Below are 24,362 nucleotides of genomic sequence, written 5' to 3' on the forward strand. Positions count from 1 at the left end.
GGACATGGAACTTGGAATGGTAATGCAAAATGAGGATATATTGAATAAAAAACAGAGCTGCCTCAATTAATTGTGCAAGAGTACCAAATGTGCAGAAGTCTTCCGTGCATGAAATCTATGCTTAAATCGACCATCGTTTTTCAAGTACAGTTTTTAATAATATCAACTGGTTAAATGTATTTTGATGGCTTAAATAAAAGGGAGAGTTCTTTTAGATTGGATTATTTATAGCACTTTAGTTTTTTTGGTATGATACTATATTTCAGATTTCTCTTGATTATGTTTTTGCACTTAGTGCGGGAAATCGTGGGTTCAAATCCCGGCCTGGTCAATCCAAATACGTCAACATTTAAAATTGCTGTTCCTCCGCTATGCAAGTGGAATTAATGATTTAATTACACCTCTCCTCCATTACATGATATATCTGTAAAAAAAGACTGGTATGCTCGAGTGGCTAAATGATGTCCAAATGCGGAGTGTTACCTTGTGAACTAGCACGTTAAAAATCTTTCTCGACACTATCAGTCTAGAACAGGGTTCATATTCAGTATAACATTTGGAACTTGAATTTGTCTCTGGACAGGTCTGGATATAAGGCATATTCAACGTTCATTATATATCTACTAAATCGTTAATAAATAGAGAAGTATTTTCCTTGTACTGATTTTTATTTCATGTACTTGGTTTGATTTCCACGAATTGATATTATAAAAATGGTATGGTTAAACTTTTCACAAAATATGTATGTGCCTTTTGTGATATTTTAAATAGCAGGTAATATGAAATTAGCTCCTTACTTTATTTATACATGGAACGTTTTTGTTTGGCTTGATAAGGTGTATAGGGATCTCTCTATAATAAAAAAAAAACCCAAAAGACTGTAAAAAAAACTTTCAATATCTTGATTGTCTGTGTTGTTGGGTTGTTGTCTCATCAATATTTACTCTTAATCCCTTTTTTCGAACCCAAAGGGTAGACTTGAGCACAGAAATATTGTCCACTCTTGACTTCATCAGCTCGACTTTCGACTTAACCTTGCTGAAAAAGTAAAGCCCCCCCCCCCCCACCCTATTCCTACTAACGTGAAAATTAGTTAACAGACTAAGATGGCCACTACGATGATTTAGCTGTTGTTTTTTAATCGCTGCCTATTGCAGCTATCATTCCCGGTTTTGGACAGAATAAAAAGTAGATGGGGTTCGATTGTGAATGAGACAACTTCAAACTATTGCTTTCCACCAAGGTCCACATGAAGCTGATGAACGCAAATTTATATAAAAAAGAAGATGTGATATGATTGCCAAAGAGACGAATGACATAGAAATTAACAACTATACATGTAGTTCACCTTACGGCTTCCCACAATGAGCAAAGCTTTTGTATCTAATTTTATTTTATATGATTAATGTATTGCCTTGTGTCGTTTCTTTTGTTTACTAGTATATTGAATGTCTCTGGTGGTATGAATCTTACTTCATGAAATTTAAAATTATACCCTTTTTCAATAATAGGCTACCGCAATAAAGATATAAGCTTAATAAAATAATTATTTCAGATTTTCACTCGTTCAGGAAATGTCATACGGGACAAGAATGAGTTTTAATGGCGAAAAATATTTTTTTAAACAAATGTGCATGTGTAAGCTGTTTTGTGATGTTCTATTCTATCAGGAGTTTCAGAAAAGGGGGAATAAAAACAATTATGCCAAAAAACAGTTTAACATGCGAAGCTTTCTTTGGTATTCAATGTTACAAAAATAGTTATTCTTTTGTAGATTTAGAACTTTGAACACAATTAAAAAATGTCTATTGAAATTGGTAGATGGCAAAATAGTTAAAGAGAACATTTTATTTATTATATATACTTTATGTAAAATTAGGTGAAATTGAGGACGAGTTTCATTATAAAGTTGAAACAAAACGAAAAGTGTATTTAACGTTTTTTGTAAATAGCTTCTCAAATATTGAATTGATTTTATCAAAACAAAAAGTATAAGATCAAAAATTAAATTTTCTATCAAGCCCATGATTCTTTATTTCTTATAAAACCAAGTTTAATGGTACAAGGAACGATATTTTTACATATAATAACATACAGATTTTGCGCATGACAAGTTTGCACAAAACGAGCAACAAGAATGAGAGATTGGGGATCAACCTGGAGAACATACGTCTATATTGATATTTCTAATTAATTTACACAAATTTTTCAATACACGAATATTTTTTGAAATAAATAAAGTGCCGAATGCATATCTATACCACATCTTCCTATATCTCACACTCACACCACATCTTCCTATATCTATAACTTGCCTTGTGTATACTTTTTATGTCCCTATTCGTACAGGAAGTCCTGTGTTGTTATTTAGACGTACCGATCCACAATATCTGACACACATTTGCAAAACAGGTCATTTGTAATATAAGCTGGAAAAATTTCATAGTTTTAGAATAAAGCGGAGCATCGCAATTGCGTTAAAAATTAATATTTAATTTCCTACCAAAAGATATTGGTTTTTGTTTTCAATTCTTTCTCAAATTTAGATATAGAGTTGACACTGCAATGTTTTGTATCAGGTTTATTCCACTCAGGAACTATAGAAGGAATAAACGATTCAGGGAAAGCCTGTAAAATGGAACCACAATTCAAAATTTTTGTGTTTACTTTGCCTTTGTTTTATTTTGTTTCTTAGGAAATTGCTATGCAAGCTTCTTTGTTTATTTAAAGAAGCCAATTTTGAGATACAAAGTGAGAAACAAAGCTTTTGCGATTTCATTTCCTTATTTACAACACTAGAGTTTACAGACTATTATTATACCTTGAGAGACATATGAGAGTATGTGGCGTCCGTGGGGTTCTTCAAATTCGATTACAGAAGTAATATAGAAAAACTCCAAGGGGTAAATACTATATTACGTTTAAGAGAATATAAATCATAACTGTCTTCTATGAACGATAACTTTAAAACTGATGTCAATGCTTTTTTTTTAACAATTCATCTTTATTCAACAATTGAAGATGAATACCATTTTATTGTATAATGTAATAAGCAGTGATGTAAGAAATATAATTCACAATGTGCATGGGAGAACTAAATAATTTAGTTAACTTAATCATATGACTCTAAAGCCCGTTCTGTCATTATTAAGAGACGCTAAAGAACTGCACAACTGTGGAAATATAAGATTTTAAGATTTGGAAATAAATGAAATTGGTGTCACAAATGGTATGTCTGCTTGTATTTGATTTTTTTTTATAAATATATATGATGCTCTTATACACAATTAGTAATGGTTGTTTTACTTCGCTTAGTTATAGCATTTAACAAATAACTCTTCGTATTCTTATTTTCGGCATCAAATAAAATTTATAATGGAATATTTTTTAAAAGACAAGGAAAATGAAAAAAAATATATACAACAAAAATAAGCAAAAGGAGATGTGGTATGGCTGTCAATGAAACACCTATCCACAAACGTTGAAATTGAAGTAGCTGTAAGAAATAAATAAGTCATATTTACAGTCTAAAAATGTGTTTAGACGGGGCCTGAACATCAAATTACACATATCTATACTTGTAATGCATTTGTAAACAAATTCGTACCCTAAATATGTTCCTCTCCTAAACATGTCGAGGAAAGTGTTTAACCCTATATGTATTTAACCTGACCACATGTTAAAGATAAACATGTTTGGTACTGCCTCTTATAAATAAGTGAAACATTCTCAGTAAATCACATCAGAACTTAGATCAGACTAAAACCTCACTTAAACTGAATATATTTGTTTTTGTAGAACAGGAGTTTAGTATCCCATAAAACATAAATCATTATATAGAGACCTAGGCAGCAAAGATAGTCATTAGAATCTTTTTGCATTTGCCTATGTTCTATCCTTTTAAAAACCTTGCGGTGAGGCATGGTTTCTGACATCAGAAAAAAAGTGAAGTATAGTCCACTGGACGTTTAGCAACCAAGTATTAAACCTCACCTTTCCGTGAAGTGTTTAGGGAGCTACCATTTGATTTTTATGGTAGGGCTAGGATGAAATTTGAAAAAATTAGGCAGGACAGGAGTTTTGAGTAAAAAAAAAAGGCAGGATGAGACACTTGCAAAAAAAAAAATCAGGACGACAATTTAGGTAAAAAAAAGTCTGGATAAACTAAAAAAAAAAGGCAGGACCGAACAGAGTGAAAAATAAAAAGGCAGGACAGAGATTACAGCTAAAAAAAATGCAGGACAAAATTTTTCATCCTAGCCCCCCCATAAAAATCAAATGGTAACTCCCTTACAATTATTTGTATTTTTAAAATAAAAAAAAAAAAGGATAAACATTTCCAAAAACTGAAAATATTTGAGAAGACGCTACTACCTTAGAAGTAAAAAAAAATTACCAGACAAAATAAACACGGCAGAAACAAACAAACGAAAAAAAACCAAGAGAACAATTTGAAATACCATATACATGTTAAAATCGGTATATACAAGCGGATTATAAACGGGACAGGGTTGAGCGAACATGAATTTCTACTGATTACACTAAAGGTGGCAATCAACCGATTGAAGCACGTGTCGAGAAAATATTAATTTAGATAACTTTCTAATTAAAAATGACATAATTATAAAATTTGATTTTATGATTTTTTACAAAGTCTTTTTCTAGATGCCATATCCGTTGTGATAGTATCTTTCCATCAGGTCATTAGTGTACAATTTTGTTCTTAGTGCACTAAGGAGGTCCTTTGTAGTATTTCTACGAATCCCATGATTTACATGTATGCTGAGGGAAAAGTCGCACATGTTTTTATAAGTAGGACGAAAGTCACAAAAATGTAATCAAAGTGTACACGTTGGGTAAAGTCTGTGAGAAAGGTTTAAATAATTTTATTTAACATCTTCATATTTTTTTCTGCGAAATCATAACTTTGCTAGCCGTTAAGACGGAACGATATTCCATACCGCAGATACCATTTAATGATAGACTTTGTAAATTTTGTAGTTCGAACTGTGTGGAAAACGAAATACATGTTTTAATGGTCTGTCTTTTATATACAGACTTCCGATATGAACTTTTTAAAACATCACGTGAACATATTAACTTTGACAGAATGAACACAGAAAAAAGATGTATTGCTCATATGAACTGTAAATACAAACAAAAGTTTTAGCTCGTACAATAAATAGTTTTTTTATTAGAAGAAAAAAGTTTTTATGAAATTATGATTTACAAACAATATATCTTCAGTATTATTTTTGTCTTTCTTTGTGCATATTTGTTTCTTACATAAAGGTTACTGTGATGTGTTTCAAATAAAATCCCAAGTTTATATACCTTTATTTTCTTTTGCAAAGATAATTTCAATTGACAATTTTATTATAATATCTATCATCAGAATATTAGCATTTTAATAAAGATTTTATTCGTTTATTTTGTTACTTATATCAGAGACATATAATGTCTCTGCTTATATCAAATGTGGATATTATTTTAATTTCATCAAAGATTTACTAAACAAATCCTGGATTTCATTGATAAAGATGTGTGTGTAACTATACAAATCCTTGTTGTAACTAATTCATAATTGTATATATTTTAATTAATTTTATTGTAAATTTAGTGTCTCGTAATTTTATGAAGGCTGGCTATCGATCTTTGTTTTAACTGTAAGACCAATGTGCGACACTATAATGAAATAATCATTATATTCATCTTTTATATTTAATCTCAATTACCAGATTAAAATTTCACACCTAATTGAACATTGCAGATGTACGCTGACCACTATGTGTATATACCAAGAAACTGCTAGGTGTGAAAATAAGATGTGTCAATTGTATGAGGACCTGTACGGGGGTCCTTAATTCTATAATTGTTCAGTCTTTTTCTGTGTTCTTTATATATATAAGCACTTCGTCATTCTCTATTCCTTATCTTTTTCTCTATGTTTCTGTAGTCATTATTTATTTTCCTTTATTCGGCACTTTTAACCCATTATTCACTATTCATCGACCCCATCCTGACCCTCTTTTTTAATGAACCGTTAGCAAATACGTCTCGAAGGTGGCATCATACATCACAGTCCACGACATTATAAACTAGTAAGGCACACATACTGCTGGTGATCAACCTTTGATTTATAAACTAGAATAAATATACTAAAAATTTTTAAAGATAATATATATTTTTTACAATTTCGTTCGTCCGTTTTTTATCGACAAATGGTTCAGTTTTTTTCGCAGTTTTAAGTAACGTTATAATATATATATTTTATAGAATAGCTTAAAAGCAGATACATATCTTTATTTCGTGTCAAACCATTTCTTGGAACTTGTGAAGCTTTTTATGATAAATGGAATATTTTTTTTCCCGATTGACCTATTGATATCCATAATTTGTTTTATAAACCAATTGAAATACCAAACACATGACGAAAAAACAGTCGCCGAAAAAAACATATTCATAGTCAAACTGTTTGTACACACGTGCGTGATTAGTGGTCCATGGTTGAATGATCATGAATTTCAATCGATTACACAGATTGCAATCAATATTGAACGTGGCATGTGTCGATAAAACATTAAATTTTGTAATTCTTAAAGATGTTATTAATATAAAATATTGAATTATTTATTTTGAAATAGTTTACTTCTATAATTCATTCCCTAGTGCCAATTATATCATATCGTCTGGTCCCTTGTACTTGCATCACTTTTTATTAAAATTGTCATAAAAATCTTTCGACAATTTCGATCACACAGATGAAGCTTTAAAAAGTTGAAAAATATTTTCACGAGTCCAACAGTTGACGTGCTTTCTTTATCATGTTTAAGCATGCGAAAATGTATTCTTAAAAAATCTAAGAGACACAGAAAACGTAATACTACTAGTATACGAAATCATTCAATTTTGCATAAAGATGATAACTCTAACTTTAAAAAAAAAAAACGTTCAGAAATATGAAAAGGAAAAGATGGACTTCTTTCTTGACCAAAATACAAAACTAGTAAACGGTGAATGTATATGTACTACTGTAGACTTTGTTATGATGACCTTTAACTTAATAAATATTTATCTTTTATTATTTCAATCAACAGGTATACCTTAATTAAATTTTTTCCGGAATAGTAATTTCTTTTTCTGGAAAAGTAATACCAATTTGCGGAAACGTAAAAACGCCGCTACTTATTTCGGAAAAGTTATGCACGAAAATGCGGAAACGTGAAATTGGACTTTTGGAAAAAAAAAATAACTACTTAAGGACATGTTAGCGCCGACATGAGTTGTAAGAAAAGATTTCCAAAACAACCATATCATTAAGAAGGAATGGTTACATGCTATACTCTCGTACTAGTATTACAGGGTTCTTGTGGCGTTCACCTTAGACACACATCTTTTTAACGATGTTTAACAAGAAAATCCCTATTTAGCGGACAAGCAATTTTTTTTTTCTGTTATTGAATATCGAGAAAGAAAATAAATCCCGAAATTAATTTGGAACTTTGATACTCAATAGTTTCCCATCAAAATATTCACAATTAGTGTTCGTCCAGTGGCATACATAACAATCTTATTTCTATATGCAATCAACAATGAGCAAAACCCTAACCTTGTAGTCATTTATAAAAGACCCGAAATGATAAATGCAAAAACAATTCAAACGAGAAAACTAACGGCCTGATTAATGTACAAAATGTGAAAATTCCTTGATAACCTGAATTTTCTTAATTATTTGCCTACAATATATAAGTCACTGTTTAAGAAAAATAAAAAATAAAATTCTGGGACTATTATATTAACGTTAGTATAATAGTCCAAGAATTAAAGTGTTGATAAAATAAGAGCCTCACATTTGAAAGTTTTAAAACATTTCGAAGATAAAAAAAAAAAGTAAAAAAATATACAAAACAGACTTAGTTTTTCGTTCATTTTGTAACATGAATGAGGCAGTTAGTTTTCTCGACTGAATTGTTTTACATTGTCATTTCGGGGCCTTGTAAAACAGACTATGCGGTATGGACTTTGCTCATTGTTGAAGGCCGTACAGTGACCTATAGTTGTTTATTTTTGTGACAATTTGGTCTCTTGTGAAATGTGGTCTCATTGGCAATCATACCACATCTTTTTTATATATTTAAATCATTTTACAAGACATCAAATTGTTATTTTGTGTTACTGTTGCAGACAATTCTTTTCAAATATTAAAAATTATTTTAATTAAATGGAATTTTGCATTTGCACCCGCTTGAAAAAAATAAAAACATATAAAGAAGCAACATCGAAATTCTCTGTACTTTAAGCGGCATTTTCACATGAGTAAAATATAAGGTCAACGTTTGAAACTTTTTCAGTCTTGTTCCGTCTTGTTCCATAACTTTCAGTCTTGTTCCGTCTTGTTCCGTATTTTTCAGTCTTGTTCCGTAACTTTCTACCCAGTCGTATAAACGAATCGTCGACAAGTGCGTACATTTTTTGGAACAACGTCAAAATCGTTGTTTTATTAGGAACGTCGTGTAACGCTAAGTGGCACCAATACCGTGCGTAACGTCAATATAAATCTGTGATTTTACTATGTCCACAACTTCGATGAACCAAAGCAAGTTAAACATCGACCTGTATCTAAATCAAATTGGTTCTCTTCTTCTTCTTCGTCTTCTTCTTTTGGTATACAATAGTCTATCGACATTCGATGATTACATACTGTTGGCATACGTGGACTAGTCTATTTACAAAACTTTTACCCCAATTTATTCAAAATATATGTTTTTTTCTTATGTTTAATGTATACATGTATATATTTTAAATTGCGCTATAGTTCCGTAACTTTCTACCCAGTCGTATAGACGAATCATCGACAAGTGCGTACATTTTTTTAAATCAATATTTCTGGTATGTTCCAATCTGTCCTTCACTATTGACATCGAGTATATATTACATTTTCCCAAAGTCAACCTTGGAAAAAATATTTAAATAGATTGTAATTTCATCAAATCTTATTTTTTGGGTATTATTTATATTTTTATTTTACACCAGAAATGTTATTTATAAACAAGCGTATGAGTTTAGTTATGACAAGTAAGACAGAGTTGTATATTATACATCTGATAGTTCAAAATGGAAAGTTATAAGTTATCGGCCGTGTACACTGAATATTACCTGCAGAAGTGAAACGATGCATGAACTTGCAAGTCCGACAGGAAATCGCTTGAATACCTGGAAGTGTCACCTCACACCCCTTACAATACCTTTGGAAGTAATACCTTAAGCCATGCTGGTGATCAGATGAGGGAAGATCAGAATTTATTTGAAAAAAGTTTATTACTTTAAAGAATTATGAACAAATTATATTTTGGAAAACAATTTTCACGGAACACTTATTCATGATTTCAACTTTGACTCTTTACTTAATTCCAATATTAACAGTTTAAAAACAACAGACCATGGTAATTGGTAAAAATGCAAAAATTTTCCGTATAAAGTTAGTTAGTCGAATAAAACAACAGTACGATTGACAAGATATCGACACGCAATTACGACTACATCCTTATTCTTTCAAAAAGAGATTCCCAGGCAACCTCAGAATATAAAGTTTCAGGTTTTGTAAATATTAGTAGACCTGTTACTATTCTTGCGGCCTCTAATTGCAAATTTTCTAATTTCCAAGGATCCGTGTTGAAGGCTGTTCTTTGACCTATTCAATTTTTAAATAGAATATGTTTAAACTAAACGCAGCCTTGGCTATAAAAAGCCTGAAATGTTGAAGACTATTCTTTGACCTAATAAATTTTTAATAGTCTTCAAATTTCAACAAAATTCCGCGTAAGGGACCACAACTTGGAAATGGAGATAGGTTTTATAAAAAAATAAAAATCAAAGAGAACACAGAGTGTGTAAAGTTTTAAAATTTTTGATGGATACGAACATTTTTCTCCATTGCCAAATCAACTGTAATATTAGCACTCATACCACTAATTATATTTATATCTATTTTCAGCATAGAATATCTCAGTTTGTTATTGTCGACATTTCTATTACATTTTCTTGATAAAACTGTTTAATACATGTATAAACATTTTAACAAGCTCACCATATTCTAATTTAAGAGTTGGCGCCCATCAAAGCCATGCACACGGAAATATTTATAGGAAGAGAAATAAAACAAAAGCAAAATGATTTGTCCTTTTAATCTCTGAAATTATCAGCAATAATGATTTTTTTTAAAGTTTTAGTTACGAATGATATTCTGGGTGTGTCTAAACACTGGTAAGGAGTCCTTAGTGCACTAACGACTGATAACATGCCACTAAGAACTAGATGGAGAGCTGTTACATGCAATTTCTTTTCATATTACGGTAGAAATTGAAATTTAATGCATAAATTTCAAATTTTATAGAAAAATAATAATAAATTAAGGAGATATTCAACATTATTTAGACACGTGCCTGTATTTCTTTGATATGCCGAAAATCCATGAACCGTTTGACACGTGTCAAATTACATATTAATTGATTACACGGGAATCCTTTTGGTAAAGTTGGATACTAATAATTGAATTGTTGTTGAAATTTTATTAACAAAAAAATCTGAATGAAGAAGTATTTTCTCAAGTGTATATTTCTTGTAAATAATAAATTTGTCACCAGAGAAATATATCTAATGTCGGATTTTTATTTGATGTTCCTATTAATAAGTGACTGAAATACAAATTTTTATAGATATTTAATTCACATATATATATTTTTTTTTAAAGTACGTGTTGAAGTTTGGATAACCGGCAGATGCTTGTTGCGTTTTCATTAAATTCATCTTGTTATTGGGCTGTGATAAGCCCGGTAGTACCGAAAAATTAATCTAATATTTCGTAGCGTTCTTTGTCTCTTGAACCAATTTTATTTTTCAGGTGGTCGGACACATTATCTATAATGTGTTTTGTACCCGTATCTCTATTCTGTTTATTTTTTCTTGCAAGCGTGCTTTAATGTGGTGACAGGCGACGACGGACATGCGTTTGAACAATAGACTGGTTTGGAGCTGGAACACTTTAGTTTGTTTCTTATGGTGCACTGTTCAAAATTTATTTTCATATATGAAGACATTTTAAGAAATGTATAACTGGACAAAACGAAACCAATAAGATAATGCATTTTTACTACATGCAACACACTAAGTTCATATATGACCCGTTTGAGTAATATATTTCGGACCTTCAACAGTGAGTAAAGCGCATAGCACATAGTCATTATTTCATAAATTATTTCGTACGATATGTTAAGCAGACAATTTGTTAAAAACAATACAAATCGGATTTCCTTCTAACATACTTGCCACAGGCATTTGTCTCAGAAAAAAAATTCCTATATACCTTTTCTGAGACAAGTGCCTGTGATACTTGTTCTTCTTTCAGAAAAGTAGATTTAAAGAAATTATAGTTGAAAATATTTCTGTCGGCTTTTTCTTTTTTCGCGTGATATATTTAGGTTTAAATATTCTGATTATATTGCATTACAAAAAATAATTATTTACACATCATGTGGTAAAGGCATATTTGCAAGGCATTCATACGAAGCATTCTCTTTCTCTGTCAGAATTATATCTTTAGCTCTAAATTTACACATACTGAAAAAAAATTCGTGAATACTGTACTAAAAAGTGTGGAACATTTTTAAAACATTTGTCTCTTTTATATATTTGAAAATGAAACTTAATCTGACTTAAAATCGGGAAATGATTTTTTTAACTTCTTTTACTTTTAGAAGAATAATAAAATGTCGAAATATACAAACAAATAAGTACCGTATGAAGCCTTTGTAAACAAATATCAAGATGGTTGAAAACTAGTGGTTTGGATAAACCCCAAGAACGACACATAATTTTCTCTCTCTCAATTCCATCGTATTGTTTTAGTGAAACCATTTGTATATATACACGCATCTTTGTCGAAATTAAAATAAAAACAAAACACTTATCAATATATATATTTATTTTGTCTTCATATCTCTTACATAACAAGCTGACCACACTCTAACTTATTAGTCATTTAGTAGGCGCACATCAAAGTCGTGCACCTGTGGCAAATAACTTTGTCGGGAAAGAAGTAAAACAAAAACAAAATTATTTGTTCTGTAATCATTTTTCACAAGAACAACACATTTAATTATTAATATTAAGCATACATTTTTTTAGATACAATTGTTTATTACCTAAAATAAAAAGATTATGATTGTTTAATGAATTGTTTTGTCATTTGGCACGTATCAAACGGTTCATTGAATTTCGGCATATCAAAGAAAAACGGGCACGTGCCTAAATAATGTTGAATATCTTGTTTATTTATGATTATTTTTCTATAAAATTTGAAATTTATGCATGAAATATCAATCTCTAACATAATATGTAAAAATAATACACACAAAAGCACTCCTTCTAGTCCTTAGTGGCATTGTATAGTCCTTAGTGCACTAAGGAGTCCTTAGCAGTGTTTAGACGTACCGTGATATTCTAGCCTAACGTGTTGATGTGTCTGTTGTCAGAGATGCACATTGACCTAGGTGAACAATACTGTCTTTAGTTACATCTAGTGTTTAGTTCCATAAAATTTCAGTTATTATCAAATTTTGTTGAAGAATTTATTGGTGAAAGTTAATGTAAATGTTCAGTTGCAAATACTACATGCATATTGAGGACACAATAGAAGAAGTATGGTTACTGGCAAATCTATCCAGGCATCTCCACAATAAAAATATCTTCACGGAAAGCAAGCTATACTAAATAAAAAAATAAAAAAACACTTATGTACGATTTTCAAAGTTGTTTAAGTAATTGTAGTGTATTGGATATACCCGTTGGACGCATGTTTCTGTCTTGTCATTACTTTCAATGAAAAGCTGGTGGTATTCTTAGCCCCAACACCATGTGTTGTTTTAAAATTGCTTCTGATTTTATTCACAGTTTTTGTTCAGATGGTGTCACAGTCATGTCTCAGTACCCAACAAGTCGGTTGAGTACAGGAACCCTGATGAGTTCAAAATGATGAGTCCTCTATGCAGAAAGAAAATTCCGCACATAGAGGCGGGCCTCTTTTGGTCACTAAACAATAATGAATAATAGTTCAGAGAAATGGTTGCTACACTAAACACTAAAATGCACTTTTGAACTTAAATTGAAAAAAAGCACATGAGATTACCAAAGGATAAAGGTTTCTGCTTTGAGACAGGCGATGGATGTATACTCATGACTTTCGATATCTCAACCGGCCCCTATTCCTTTAGCAAATGAGGAATAAACAACCACAATGCATTAAACAAGAGAAAACTCGATTTAAAAGAAGCCAGAGTCAAATGTAGAAATAGGTAACAGAAGAAACTACGCAAATGGCAATAATAAACATAAAATAACAAACGGACCAGTAGCAGTAACTCAATGCAAGCTCCATGTTTGAAGTACACTTATCGGTAATTTGTGTCATTGGTAGAAAAATTAACAATTCTTAAACAATAATATCTGGGAATATTTGGTCTGCTCCAATAAAATAATATCCTTACCTACTACAAAAACATATAAAACTATTCTCTGTTCTTTGGTTGAGTTCACAAATAGATTTTTCTCTAAGATATTTCATTCTCCCATAGGATATTTGTTTCTCCTATAGGATATTTATTTCTCCTATAGGATATTTCTTTCTCCCATAGGATTTTTTTCTCTCTTATGAGTTGCTTTGATCTCCCATAGGATTTTTAATCTCCCTTAGGATTTTTAATCTCCCTTAGGATTTTTAATCTCCCTTAGGATTTATTTATTACCCTTAGGATTTATTTATTACCCTTAGGATTCTTTTTTATCCCACAGGATATTTTTTCTGTTATGAAATCCCTTAGGATATTTATTAATCCTATCGGATATTTTTAATCCCATGGGATTATTTTATTAGACTAATATCCTGTAGGATAAAAAATATTCTATAGGAAATGCTTTTATTTTTCCTAAGGGATTTTTTTAATCCTAAGGGCGAAACTATATCCTATAGGATATTTTTATTCTCCTAAGGGATTATAAATCCCTTAGGATTTAAATATCCTGTAGGATATAAAAAATATCCTATGGGATTATGACTTTATCCTATAGGATTTCTCAAAATCCTGTAGGATTTTTAAAAATCCTATGGGAGAAAAAAATATCCTACAGGATTTTGTCTCTATTTTCACTCCAGTTGCCGAACCGGGCGAGCCACACTAATTTTTTTTTTGTATTGTGTTATTTATCCCCAAAGGTACATTATTGCCAAATTTGATGATTCTACGACAAAAAAAAGTGTGGTTCCAATTTGCACTTATGAGAAGTGCAAATTAATCCAAGAACATGTTTATAAGTAATTGCCTTTAACAATGGAGTTGAAGTTTTTATGAGTCAATTCCAAAAATTGTTTTAAAATACTGTAACAAAAGATATTACTACTAATGGAACATTTTTTCTCAGATATATAACTACCTTTAACTATATTCCTTGAAAACGTAAAATTCCCTGCATTCCAGTGATTTTAGTTGATCATATTGTTTTGTTTGTCCTTTCTCCCTTATATTTCACATCTCACTTGTTCTTTGTATTTTTGTAACACCACATTTGGATTTTTTTAATGGGAGATAACTCTTCTTGAATTGTGAGTTCAATTTAAATATCGTGAGTTCAATTTCTGGCAACTAAACTGTAATGAATTATATTCCATAAATTTTGATGTGTCTTAAAATTTTAAGTACAAAATAAGAAATTAAATAAATAAGTCTAATCATAATGTTTGGAGTAATTGGAAAGACACATAAATTATTTGGGAAATATCAAGTTAAATTTTGTACCAAACTTCTTTAAATTAAGTTCAAAATGCCATATTATGTAAATTACCTGTGAATTGACATATCTTGCAAACCACAATCTTCCTGGAGAATACTGAAATATATGCATTTATACATTTAACACTATTATTTTGTTATAAATAAGAATATCCTTTTAAATAATAAATTTATTTTTGTATAAATCATACCATTTACGGTAACAATTTTATCGTACCAGATGTGGATTTCAACAATAATTTAAATGCTTCTTCATACAGTGATGCTGGAGGCATAAACAATAATGAAGTGTAAATTTGATGTAGGCTGATTATATTGATTTATTTTGTGTGGTGAAGCAATTGTACATTGACCAGAGTTGGAAATTAGAAATTTTAATGCCATGTATGGTGGATGTTTCGTCCCCAAGGGTATCACCAGCACAGTAGCTTTAGTCAGCACTTTGGTATTGACATGAATATCAATTATTTGGTCATTTTTATAAATTAACTGTTTGCAAAAGTATGAATTATTTCGAAATACTAAGGATTTTTTTATCCCAGACATAGATTACCTTAGCTGTATTCAATGGCACCACTTTTTGGAATTTTGGGTCCTCATTCCTCAATGCTCTTTAACTTTATACTTGTTTGGCTTTCCAATTATTTTGATCTGAGCATCACTGATGACTGTCTTATGTAGACAAAAAGCGTGTCTGGTGTATGATATTATAAGCCTGGTACCTTTGATAACTATTATGCGATAGCCCAGTCTAGTACTTTCTATGTCAAACTGTTATATCAATGTGCAGATATTATACCATAACATACTGTAAATTCAGAAATTATTGAGTGCATTTATTATTGCAATGCAATTTTGTCATTTTAGACTAAAATGCGATTTTATTTTTTGCAATATTGAAAAAAAGCCAGTTTTATTCATATATAAAAAAATTCAAAATGTGAGTTCTAATTATTGCGATTATAACCCTGTCACATTTTTTGCAATAATAAAATCATCACAATAATTTCTGAATTTACAGTACTTAATTCCAAAGGCCATAAATTAGGCTGTTAGTTTTCTCTGTGAATTGTTTTACATTTGTCAATTCATTGGCTTTTAAAGCAGGTTACACTGTATGATTTTTGCTTATTATCGAAGGCCATACAGTGACCTCTAGTTGTAAACTTCTATGTTATTTGGTCTCTGGTGGATTATATAAGTTGTCTCATTGGCAATCATACCATATCTTCTTATTTTCATATTGACATCCTTAGTATCGTGGAGGAATGTGTACCTTTGACATGAATCCTGTATTTTCTATGATGACCAGTACATTTTATACCTTGAACATTCCAAACAAGATTTATCAATGAAGGTACAACTGCACTATGATACATGATGTAAGCATGATCTGTTTACCCTTCCTGAGCACCTGATATTACGACCAGTTTTTGGTAGGGTTGGTGTTGCTGAGTTTTTAGTTTTCTAAGTTGTGTCTTGTGTACTATTATAAGTCTGTTTGTCCTTTTCTTTTTTAGCCATGGCATTGTTAGTTCATTTTCAATCTATAAATTTTAATGTCCCTCTAGTATCTTTGCGTACCCCCCCCCCCCCCCCCCCTTTGTTCATACTTTTTGTTTTACAATTTATTTGTTATTACATGTTACAGGTAATATTATTAAATTATTTAGATTATTATAAAAATACTGTTTTAAAGGGGCACTAGCTGTCAAATTCATGATCACCGATTTGACTCAAATTCTCATATTTGATTTATAACAATGTAAAACATTAATCCAAACTATCAAAAGTCTAAAATAAACAGTTTACAGAGCATGGGTAGATAATATATAGGTTCGTTTCGTGTGTATTTTAGTCCAGACGCCATCTAATTAACTATCGATTTTGACCTCAGATGACCATATAAGCGATGTAAACATAAATAAAGATATGAATAGATTAAACCAACACGTGCAATTTGAGTTTTATAGGTTTGTTTGATTTTAATTCATAGATTAAAAATAGATGTTTCTCATTGTTTTTAACCGTATAAGAATGATTTTATGTGCATCGAGTTAGTAATCAAATGATTTACCGTAGTTTCACTTTCATTGTTGTCATTCTTTTTCTTTAAATAACCAGTACACATACAGTGCATGCGTTGTCAATCTCTAGCAAGGGGTTAAATTGAAGTTCACATGAATACGGATTTAAAGAGGTCGACTCATTCACTTGCAAGTGAATAACTAATTATCAATGTTTCTTAGTGTAACTTGACAAAATTGAAGCTTTTTGGCTGCAAAAAGCGAATTGTTATTTCACTATTTCACTTTCATTATTGATTGAACAAAAAAAAAAATCAAACTTTAGATTTTTTATATATCTCGTAGCTAGTGGCCCTTTAATTCTTCTGTATTTTTCATAATGTTTTATGGGCTGCAAAACTATTGATGTACAGATGTGTATTACACAATAATTACCTGACATAATTCTCCAAACTTGGCCTTTTCTGTCTGTGTTATTTCTTTACTGTAAATAAAAATAACGTAATGAATAAAAAGAGATACAGGGTATATACTAAATTAATACAGACAGCAACCAAACAATACAAATAAAGAAAATCAATAAGTGGTCTTCAACTATTGACAAGTATATTCCTTATTAAATATGGAAAACTAATCAATCTTGGTCTACACAAGTCAGTGAATTTAACCAAAAGTTTTCATGTTGAAGACATCATCTTCCTTTTTTTTCTAAAATAAATTCAAGACTTATTTTCTTATTAGAATTTCAAGTTAACACCTGAATTCCAGTTTGTTGGTTATCTTTTATAACTAATAGCAGTCATTTATTTATTTTTTCTGGTGTTTATGAAAAATCAAAATTGTGTGATAAAAGACTGGTTTAATAGATACTCATCATTATTTTTATAATGAATTTACATTTAAAGTATGAAAATTATTTACTTTACCACTATTCCTCAATTTAGGGAGTCAATTAATCAAATTCAAACATTTAAAATGACCTTTGAACTACTATTGTTTAAATAAAATATCTATGCAAAGGATGAAAAGACAAATAAGGATGTAGTCACAAAATCTGGCTTCATTTCTTCCAATATGTTATAGTTCTTTGTAATCTTAGCTTAATAACTCCTATGCTTTTAGAAGTGATAGGTGATATCCTTCAACAATATGAAAGAACATATTTGCTAACAAAATCAATCCTTTGAAGATCTTTTCATTTACAGAAGAATGTATATAAGAGGATTTAATGGTTCTATTTTAGATCATTATTCTCTAATATAAAGTTAGAGAATAGGATAAACCATAGAAAAGGCCTGATAAATCCTTTTTATCTGATAGAAAACCATCTGATTTAAGACACATTTTGAATCAAGTTGAGTTGACACAAAATATCCCTCTACTGTCAAAAAGTTCAAGATTTGTTATGGCATTTACAATTGCTTAACCTATGCATGTCACTCCAACATGGTCAATTCTGACCAGTGACTTTTGGGGTCGTGCAAAGGACTTTAAAACATGAAATCTCATTCAAAAGGACCTGTAAATTCAAGTCCTTCACTGATGTTCAAAACCTGGATATGATTGGTTATAGAATTGTATAGTTGCTTAAAAGGCAATTTTTAAATGTGATTTTGTGACCTTAGGAGGGTATCCTAATGTATCCCCACACATCCTATAGGAAATGCAAACACAATTAAGAATATCCAATTAAAAGAACTGTATACTGAAAATGTCTACAGCATATGAAGGCACAACAAAAAGTAAAAGAACAAGTAAAATTCTCATGAAATTATCTTTATTGTCTAAGTATTGGAATTCCAAAATATAGAAGGTTCACGAAGGGTTAAAATTGCCCCTGATTTTTTTATTTTTTTTAAATCGGGCCAAAAAATTACAAATTTCACATAGAAATACATGTGATAATACTATTAAGACAAAAATAGTTTTTCTGGCACTTTCCATTACAATTTATGGAGCTATGACCGCTTAAATAAACATTATTAGTATTTAAAGGTCAATGTTGGTACTTTTTTCCCATAATTTTAATTGTTTTTGGCATAATTAACCTTGGTTGCCATCTACTATCCAAAATGTTTTTATATTGATGAAATCTATATCAAAATTGGAATCTTTTGGTACAACACATTTTGGATCGTAGGTGGGGGCCAAGGTATTTCTGAAGCTTTTAGGTCTGAAAAATGCACAAAATCATCATATTTTGACAAAATGTCCCAAATAGGCTTACTTTGGAGAATTTTATGTACTTTTATGAAAAGAACTGATATAATAGCATTTAAACTTTCGAAGTAGACCCATTTACGAACCAAATTGAGACTTTTTTGGTGTTTTATGACAAAGTTGATATTTAAGGCCATTTTGTGCCATAAGTGAACCTTGTCCTTTCTCAAGCCAAAAAAACACAAACCCTTATTATCTGTAAAATCACTTTATACACAAAGATAAAGAAAATAAAAAACTGAATCAACAAGGAATAAAACATATGAGTTTGGGGAGGGAAAAAAGTAAGAAAAACAAATGATGATCAACAGAAGGCAATTTCATCCTTGATATTTATTGTCAGGGTACCCAAATTGCACCTATTTTGACAGTTTTTTAACCTACGTTTATTTATACTTCAGACAAAAGTTTTCATTATATGTTTATTTTGTAGATGTATCATTATTTATTATATAGTTTCACCAATTTAGTTTTGAATCCATATGGAATCACAGAAAAATTGATCTAAACTGACCTCCAAACCATTAATGATTCTGAAATAAGGAGTACCCAAATTGCATCCATGCTTAAATTTGCATCTTCAAAAGTCTAATAACAGAGCTTTTGTTTATTTTTTTCAAACATTTTGAACAATTGGATATTAGTCCATGCTTATTCTTCGTTTTTTAAGAAAAGGATACTTGTAACATATTGTATTTGCTCATTTTAAAAAGGTGACGATTTGATGATGTGGCATGGTGACGTTTCAGTACATTTTGCTTTTTCAGTAAACGCTTCATCTGTTGATAAATATTATAAACGTTTTGTGCATATCTAAATATTTTTACCTATGTTGAAAGATGTGCATAGTATCAAATCGTAAAAATACAAATTGTTTAGTCCCTAGGAAATCTTGTAAGATTTCCGCTGCAATTTCGTATCGTTACGTTAGCTATTAAGCTTCTGGTAGAAATGTTTAGCGAAACTATACAAGTTTAGTATAAACGTTGGTAACTTTGAATCATTAATCTTTAGTTTATTTGTTTGTTTTCTGATCCCAATTTTTACAACCTTCGCTATATGATATAGAGACCAGTTTATATTGATTATAAGGAAGCTGAATTAAATACACTGAGAGAAATTCAAACCTTGAGTAGGTAAACCGATGTGTCAATTTGGATAGGAGTTGGGTTGAATATAACTCTATATGAACGTCATTCAAAATCACAATCACAAGTTGACAGATTATTTGTCACTGAAGATAAATTCTTAAACCACTCAGCAACTATGGTGCCTTAAACATTCAAGTTCTGGTAATAATCATCACTTATATTCTTTTTATTCACTTTAAACAAGCTCTTAGAATCTTAGACTTAAATTATTGATTACCGTAAAGAAGGATTATAAAATACTATACTAAGTATGTATTAAGTGTTAAGATTCAGAGCGATCTCTCCAGGGATTCACATGATAACAGACTGTAAACATTTATTTACTTTATTTTCTAGAGTAACTGACATTTCACTCAATCAATAACTCTAAAATATCTCAAAATAAAGTTTTAAAAATTTATCACCAATTATGGAGTCAAGCTTTACCAGCAAGATACTTAATTCTACTCTAAAACTGATAATTAAAATTAACAGGAAGTGGCAGGAGTCAATCAATAAATTCAGAAGTTTTAGCCTTATTTTATTTTATTATTGTTCTTGTTAAAAATGTATTGAAAGACAAATGAAAAGAAATGTAAATTGATACAATGGCACAAAAAATTCTTAAATTCTGCAATTTTAGAGACAAAAACATATCACATTGAGAGATTTAGAGCCAACAGTAATTAAGTTGCCTATTATGAATATATACAAATCAATGACTTGAAAACAAATGACTGAATCCTATGAATTCCAAAGAGAACAAGACTCATGCAGTGATTGAATATAATACAAGATATTTATAAAGATGGAACAGTCACCTATATCATTATTATGACTTATTATCTATAATTTCTCCAATAAACATCTTATAATCATACTTCTTTTCTCAATATACAAAAAGTAATACCATAAGGAAACACTGATGATCAATTAATTGTATCTTCACCAAACAACAGACAGCTGCCTCACTGGCAGAGTTGTCTTAGTAGTCATCTGACATCTTATCTGAACCCCACCTTTTAAAAAAGGCTGGATCCACCCCTGAGTGATTGGGACTCTACTACCTTGTTGGAAAAAATAGCAAGGTGTTGTATGAATGTGGCAATTATTTGATAAGAATCTGATTCAAGCCCAACAAACAATAGGACAGATAACAATGGACTTGCCAAAATGTACAAATCAGAGGTGGATTTAGGGGGGTGCCCAGGGGGCCCGGGCCCCCCCTTTTTGGGAAAAAATTTGGTTGCTTATATAGGGAATCACTGTAGCGTGACTGGAGCGGGCCCCCTCTTAGGTCAGTCAGTGGGCCCCCACTTATGAAAATTTCTGGATCCGCCACTGCAAATCTTGAGTTGAGCCCATCATGCACAGTAAAACATTGGTCTCTTGTAGAGTTTTTTCTCATTGGCAATCAAACCACATCTTCTTTTTGATATAAAGTTTATATATACTCTGATACATATAAGCATATGCCTTGGCAATGGAGGTTCGCAACTGAAATGGTGACTGTTATATAAAGATATTCATTCCTCTTCTTTCTTCAGCCTCATTTCAAAATATTTTGATTAATTATAATATTCTTCTATAACTATAAAGCCCAGCACAGTGTACATAATATAATTCAACAGTTTTTCGTTTTTCAACAGATGTAAATGTCACTGATTCAATACATTATTTAGGCTTCTATGTTCTTATAATTAATTGCTTTTTCTCGAATCTCCAATGACGACAAATATTGAAAAGTAACTTCAAATATTATGCAATCTTTCAAACATTTTACTCTTCAATTATTTCAATATCATAATCTAAATCTAACATTCTCAAAAATGCCAAAATTCCTTTTAAAAATATTGAATGATTGACTTGGTTGTAGAAATCTTGCTCTCAAAAAACCCTAAAAAATTATTTCAATTATAAGGATGTATTGAAAATGTTGAAAGAAATCTGTAACATGATACTTTTAAAATGAGTTAAAAATTTGAATTGCATTAATTTAGAAACAGAAATTACTTTCATGCACATAAGAAATTAAAGAAATTCTAAATCACTTTCAATCATCAAGACATTTATCTCATTTTTTTTTAGAACAACCAATTTGAAAAGTAAAACATGTTCTTAAAGTGTAAAGCACTTTTAAACCTTATTGAAAATATCATTGATAATACAAGACAGTTGAAGGATAACAAAAGGACATTTCAAACTCATAAGAAGAAAATAAAAACTTTATTGCCAAAAATTGAAAAGACCAACAAACAAACAACAGTACAGAATACACAAACTAGAATTTAACTAAAGACTGCTCCACATGAACCCACTAAAAGTTGAAAACCAGGATGTGATCTCGTGCCCAGGAAGACTAAGCAGATCCTGCTCCATGCACATGTGACACTCATCATGTCGCTCATGTTAAAGTACAAACACAGTGATATGTCTAATTTGATAGGCAACATTCGTGGAAGAGGGTTCAGGATTGTAGTTAAAACCATTGGAACACATATCCATTTCCATCTGTCAAACAGATATTCCAACTCGTGATGGCATCCGTAAATTTACAAAGGGATGATTTCAACTCTACCACTTGGAACTCTTGAAACTCTTTATAACTAATTAAAACGTGACATTTTTAATTGGTTAGTAACAAAGAACCTTTTTTTCCACTTAAAAAGAATGAATTAATTAAGACTTAATGGAGCCTGATAAAACACTCCAAACTTCTCTTCCTAATAGATCCAAATGAAGCTGTAAAGTCTACATATATGCTTCTTCCTTAATTGAAGCTTAATGAAGAGGAAAAACGTCAAATTTTTTTCTAGTCATCAAGCACTTATTATCTGGAAGCAGCTGGATTTGAAGAATGTTTGTAGTTGTACACTATTACAGATATCGACCTCATCAGGCGTAGCTGAGATAATAATGAAATTGGAATATTTTAATAATCTGTATTAAAAGGTCCATTAAATTGTTACAAAGATGAAATTAAATGTGGCAGCTTAACCAAAGATTACAGCATTCCGACAAAATTAATTGACCAAGGAGTCAAGAAAATCTGTAGGAGTTTAGATCACAGAACTGTTATATTTTAATCAAGTTATTGGAAATGTCAAGTCCATATTGTAGGTCTAACTTGCCTATGGCCACTTTAATGTATTGAAAGAGTTTTTGCAATTCTGGAACTTATCACAATTAATTAAAGATTGCTAAAATTATAGAACTCAAAAGTACAATGCAAGTTTACAGTATTTTAAGATTTATCACTTAATTGTCTGAGACGGAGCAACAATCTGGCATTTGTCCCCATCCTTTCTTTGACCCCTGTTCCAATTCCTATCATAACCCTAGATGAATCATGGGTAATAAATCTGTTATGACAGCTTTATACTGAATAAACTCAATATGATATCATAGAATTGCTTCTATTTATGAATGAGATGGGTTAGTCAATGTAATGAAAGAAAGTACGAAAAATTAGAATTCTCCACCAATGATTGGTAAAGCCATAAACATATATTTTTATTACAGTTTGTAACCATTTATAGATTTCCAGTTTGATCTCCTTATAACTTTAGACAACATATAAAACCAATTTTACAATTTATTCATTTAATCAGGGAAATGTTTTTTTGAAAGTGCCCTGTAGACGGATACAAGTTTTTGACTCAATCAAACTGATTAATCCTGTATGATCCACGGACATAAATTGATACCCATAATGATATGGCTAATGAATAAGACATGGCTGTCAAAGAAACAAAATTAACTTGCATTATATGGTTCTCTCGATATGTTATATTTATGATCTTCAATGCATCTCATGTCAAGCACTTATTGTGACATCTAATATTTCTACAAGTCTTTATATAAGTAAAGAACCAGTAATTTCAACATGTTTTTAACCTTAAAAATACTGTGAATTCAGAAATTGTTCCTAGCATTTATTATTGCAATTATTAAAGGAATGGACAAAAATGCAAGATTAATTATAGCAATTTTGGATAAAGCTGCATAGAGATTTATGTATCAGATATCAAAATGTCAATTGGCATTAATGTGATTCATACCCATGCAGTCACACTATTTGCATTAATAAAAACCTTGCAATTATAAATATTATTAACTTCTAAATTTACAGTATATATAAGCAC

General features: G+C 30.5%; 1 protein-coding gene across 2 annotated transcripts in view; it reads right to left on the reverse strand.

Moving 5' to 3' along the window:
- LOC143079113 (uncharacterized) overlaps positions 1 to 24,362 on the reverse strand; it is an 82,429-nt gene that overhangs the window by 13,022 nt on the left and 45,045 nt on the right. For both annotated transcript variants that reach the window (XM_076254299.1, XM_076254300.1), the window contains 2 exons: positions 17,303 to 17,351; positions 14,893 to 14,937 (listed from right to left, as the gene is read on the reverse strand). In XM_076254299.1, coding sequence (XP_076110414.1) covers positions 14,893 to 14,937; positions 17,303 to 17,351 — 94 coding nt within the window. The remainder of the gene's footprint in view (positions 1 to 14,892; positions 14,938 to 17,302; positions 17,352 to 24,362) is intronic.

The sequence above is a fragment of the Mytilus galloprovincialis genome, chromosome 6, assembly GCF_965363235.1.
Source record: "Mytilus galloprovincialis chromosome 6, xbMytGall1.hap1.1, whole genome shotgun sequence".
NCBI classification, from domain to species: Eukaryota; Metazoa; Mollusca; class Bivalvia; order Mytilida; family Mytilidae; genus Mytilus; species Mytilus galloprovincialis.